The sequence below is a fragment of the Arachis duranensis genome, chromosome 4 (genome assembly GCF_000817695.3).
Source record: "Arachis duranensis cultivar V14167 chromosome 4, aradu.V14167.gnm2.J7QH, whole genome shotgun sequence".
In the NCBI taxonomy this organism is placed as follows: Eukaryota; Viridiplantae; Streptophyta; class Magnoliopsida; order Fabales; family Fabaceae; genus Arachis; species Arachis duranensis.
This window is the reverse complement of record NC_029775.3, coordinates 31042047-31046734: the sequence shown is the minus strand read 5'-3', so window position 1 is coordinate 31046734 and position 4688 is coordinate 31042047. Positions and strand designations below refer to the sequence as shown.

The following is a 4688-nucleotide window of genomic DNA, read 5'->3' as shown; positions in this document are numbered from 1 at the left end:
TTTATGTCAATACGTATATAACTACTCACCTATAAATATATTTCTATTTTGACAATAATAAATTTATGTTTAAAAAAATTTAGAGACCAACTATAATATAAGCCAACTAAACTAATTCTCTTTAATTTTTTATTTTAAAATTTAAAAAATTAGGATAATAATATTTTATTTAATAGACCTATTTTTTAGCTAATTGGCTGAAATTGGTGAAACCGCTAGTTTACATAGTCAAAACTCAAAAGTAAATTAAACGAGAAAGAAATAGTACCAAATATCAATTTTATTTCTCAAAAAAAAAAAAATTACAGTTTAGTGTTTTTTTAAGGGTGATTTAAAAAAAATTTGAAAACTCAGTAACTCTTCAAAAGTCTTTAATGAATCATGGGCTATAGTACAGTTTAAAGAGAATGATGAAATGTATTTGCAAATATGTCGTTTTTGCCAATATTAATCAACTAATCCAGTACAAACTTAACAGTTAAGAATATTAGATTACATTGGTTAAATTTATATAGAAAAATCAATCTAGTTGCTGCCTGGCTTTACGAAATTTGACATTTTAGAAGGAGATTGACTAGCAGAATTAGAATAAATCCCTGCTGTTCATTATGTCTCATTTATCTGATAGGCCATCGTGTTCTCTCTCCATTGCTCCTTATCCAGATATTTCTCGTAGAAGCTAACTTCTTTGTTCGATTTCACAAGCAATGCAGAAGTGCTTCTAGTGCCATAACGTGTCTGAGAATGCATATAAACAAACAAGTTTCAGCTTTGCACATGCAAAACCAGCACTAAATAGAGCTAGGAACTAGGAAGCATGAAAGCACGAGGAAAGTGTTGGTTAATATTTTACCAAATCCTCTTTGACAAAGATGGAACTCATGGGGCGTTCTCGTTCTGGAGGATGAATCCCAGGTAGCTTGCTGTCCTCATCCTTAATCGTGTTTGTCATTAGTTGCTCAACCATTTCTTTGATGGGAAATTCGCTTTCACCATAGCGATCAACAAGCTCCTTGAAACTATGGCGGAGTCGTTCTGCCTGAAAAATGAGCTCTGATTTCAGTTCCAGTTAATGGTAACTTGCATAGAAGAAATTCTCAAGTACTCAGACAAAAAGAAAATATGCAATGATCTAGTTGATATAACTAACATATAGTTGAGCTACTGGGATTTTGTACAAAAAGTTCAGAAATAATTTGAAAATCTTGCCAATCTGTGTGGATTTCTCAGTAACTACAATTACACAACAACAATTCAACTGTTTATTACCTTGGGCCAAGGAGCATCCAGGGCTGCATTTGTCAAGACATGAATTCCTGGTGTTACAGAAAAATAACCTGGCTTAGGCCTATTGAAGACATAAACCATGGTTGAGCTGCAAATATCAACACAAACTAGATTGAAGCCATTATATACATGTGCCTCTTCAACAATTTGCTCTGCAAACTCCTGAGGACTCTTCTTACTCTGTCATGTTGCAGTATTTTCATTTGTTATTTCTATAAATAAATATGTTAAGATTACGCGATGTAAATATGTAATGGATGATATAAATAACTGTTTAACTGTTATGATGTCCATACATCATTTCAGGTGTTTGTGTTGACGTACTGCATGTAAATGGCATAGCATAAACATTGGCAGCACTGTAACTTAATCTCATCAGAGTTAATTAGGAAGAATGCTTAGTCAGCAAGTTGGTTAGCATGGTTAGAAAACGTGAACCAAGATATTTATTCTATAGCTAGCTAGATTAGATGGTAGTATAAATAGTTAGTTCCCTTGTACATTTCAGTTTTCTAGTTCATCACTCTATGAATCTAAGAGAATTATCTCTCGCAAGCTCTATTTTTCTCGGCTTCTTCTTGCACTCGTGAACTAAATCACCAACATTTCCTCAGTTTGCGTAAGATATATAAATGAAGTTATTAGATTATGTTTGAAATTGGTACCATATGAAAATAGTCACATGAATTTGCAAAGCAACAAGATCTTAAGAAACAAAGTAACAAACAGATGGAGTGTGTGACCTGAAGGAATCGCAGGGGCAAGTCTCCCCTGGTCTTGGGTTCCAGAAGGCTTTCAACTTCCCTGAAATTGGTGAGGAAAGCCACCCTTCCATCTCTGGTGGAGCCCAACCATGTGCCACCGCCGAGCTCATCCCTTCCGCCCAATATAATGTCGCCGGCCCACCATCCTAACGGCTCTGTGGGCCTGTCAGCAATAAACAAATGGTTTTCGTTAGTCACCCAAGTTAAAATCAATCACATGTTTGTTACAAAAAAAGGAACCAACACAAGCACTCACCGGTAATAGAATTCGTCCCGGTTGTGTAAGAGAATGAAGGGGTATTTTGTATGAGCTTGCCACATGAACACTGCGATACACATGCCTCTGAATTTCCCTTTGTTGAAACTCACATCAGCTGCATCCAATGCTTATTTAACAATAACATCATCACCTGCAATTGTGATAATTTCTTATAAAAACAAAACAAAACAATAACAAACAAGATAATTGAGTTCAGTAATTCGATTGTGAAACTGACCAGTGTTTAATTTGATACTAAGATAAAATCAATTTCCGAAAAAGTACCAAAAGAAAAAAGCATACAGATAAAATAGTAAGATAATTTCATATTTGCTTCAGGACAATTCAGATAACCAGTAATTAACCTTATCCAGCTCCAATCCATCAAAAGATTTAATTTGCGAAAAGCATCACTGAAAAATCAAGCTCCTAGTCGAGGTTGATTTTATAGAAAATTAACATAACATAGATCATAAGCTTTCATGTAAAGATGTCCTTTGGCGCACACATATTTCGAGTATTGATCAAATTTCAAGCTTGAAACAATCAAATGTTCATAATATTGACTACAATTTCCAGATTAACAGAGTCATTAATAAACTGAAATAAGTTAATTCAGAAAAGGAATTAGATGAAATGAAGTATTTGCATATTGTAGATACCGAAGTAGATGTTGAAGAGGTAGCAGGAGGTGCGTGTAATTGGTGGAACGCTGAGAAGAGATCAATAACTCAGAACGTTGAGAAGGGAAACGAATTATTGGAATCTCGGACAGACTTTTTTTTTTTTGTGACTAAATAAAAAGAAACAGAGAAAAAAAAAAGAGATTATCCTAAATCAACAAGTATAAAATGCTGAAACTCATCACAAGGTTCCGACCAAATAATATGAGTTGGATTGGTCTTGACCGCATATCTCACCAGCCAATCTGCCACAGCGTTAGCATCACGGGTAATCCATTCAAAATCCACAACCCAAGGTCTTGATAGAAGCTTCTGTATCTTCTGAAGAATATCAACTACATCACAATTTAGCCCATTTGCCGGATTTTTTAAAATGTGCAAAATGTCAAGAGAATCTGTTTCGCACACAATATATCTCAAGCCATAATCCCAAACAGCAAAAAGCTCACATCTGACGATAGGCCCTGGAGGATAGCTACTAGAACAACCCGAAATCCAACGCCCATTAGAATCTCTAATAACACAACCAATTCCTGCTAGGTTCCAATCAGAAAACAGACTTGCATCACAATTAACTTTAAAAGTGTCACCTGTTGGAGGTTTCCACCTCTTTCGATCCTTGAAAGTTATACACTTGGTACTGGGAGACTTTCTTAAATCATTAGCAGTAATCCGAGCCATAGCAACAACCTTATAGTTTGACCACTGATCTCCATTATTGAAAATATCATTGCAACGATGCCTCCACACCCACCAAAGACCTGCCCCTACAATTGCCTCATTGCCCGGCATGACCTTCCGAATCCAAAATTCCAACGGAGCACCTTCAAATGAATCAATAAGCAAAGGATCCAACATTTGCCAAATGCATCTTGATTTCTCACAATCTCTAAGCCAATGCTCCATTGTTTCCAAATGTGCATTGCATCTCGAACATCTGTCCGAATCAGTTAAATGACGCTTGAACCGGAAGGCATTTGTCGGAAGCGCATTTTGTAGACCCAACCACATCATCATCTTTATCTTCTCTGGCAAATTAAGGCGCCAAATCTATCCACAGTTGCTATTTTCGATCGAATTCACTTTCTTTGTCAGGAGCCAACGATAACCTTCTCGAGAGCTATAGGCTTTTAGTGATGCGGGCCACCAAATCCATCCGGGTTCCGATTCTGACATTAAAGGAGGCTCAAGACTGTGAAGAAACTGTTTGACCTCATGAGAAATTGGCGTTACAAGCTTATCCCCCTCCCAAGTACCATTGCTCTACAAATCAGCAAGAGAAAAATTTGTTTCATATATGTGAACATAAGACGTAAGCTCACAAAGTTTGCCAAGAGGACTCCACTCATCATACCAAATCGATTGTTGCATATTTCCCACATTCCATCGAAATCCTTCTTTTAAGATATCATAAGCCTTTAGAATATTCCTCCAAGTAGTTGAGGCATTGTGACAATGACTGCTGCCCAAGTCCTTGGAGTTCTAGAGGTATTTGTGAGTTAGAACCTGCACCCACAACTTGTTCTTATTATTCAGACAATTCCAAACCAACTTGCCAAGTAGAGCCATGTTCGCACAGAGAGTATCTCTAACACCCAAGCCACCTGCCTTCTTAGAAGTTATAGCAATGTCCCACTTGACCAACGGCAACCCTCTCCCATTCGCTTGACCTTTCCATAAGAACTGACGGATCAA

General features: G+C 36.7%; 1 protein-coding gene across 2 annotated transcripts; it reads right to left on the bottom strand.

The window, feature by feature from the left end:
* Positions 1-404: 404 nt before the first annotated feature.
* Positions 405-3096, bottom strand: LOC107484002 (uncharacterized). 2 transcript variants are annotated; one of them, XM_016104610.3, is made up of 6 exons: positions 2973-3096; positions 2308-2479; positions 2031-2214; positions 1270-1467; positions 854-1039; positions 405-738 (listed from the first exon to the last, which is right to left on the bottom strand). In XM_016104610.3, exons 2-6 carry the CDS (start codon positions 2388-2390, stop codon positions 607-609), a joined length of 783 nt encoding a protein of 260 aa, XP_015960096.1. In that variant the 5' UTR covers positions 2391-2479; positions 2973-3096; the 3' UTR covers positions 405-606. The 2 variants fall into 2 exon arrangements, with proteins under 2 accessions (XP_015960096.1, XP_015960097.1); XM_016104611.3 differs by having other exon boundaries at positions 406-738; positions 2308-2461.
* Between the last annotated feature and the right edge of the window lie 1592 nt (positions 3097-4688).

Excerpts from the sequence above, each read along its gene's own strand:
- LOC107484002 (XM_016104610.3), bottom strand. The coding sequence starts at position 2,390 with ATGTGTATCGCAGTGTTCATGTGGCAAGCTCATACAAAATACCCCTTC. Across the intron at positions 1,468-2,030 it reads TGCCCCTGCGATTCCTTCAG|AGTAAGAAGAGTCCTCAGGA; the intron begins GTCACACACTCC and ends GCAACATGACAG. Across the intron at positions 739-853 it reads TCTTTGTCAAAGAGGATTTG|ACACGTTATGGCACTAGAAG; the intron begins GTAAAATATTAA and ends ATGCATTCTCAG.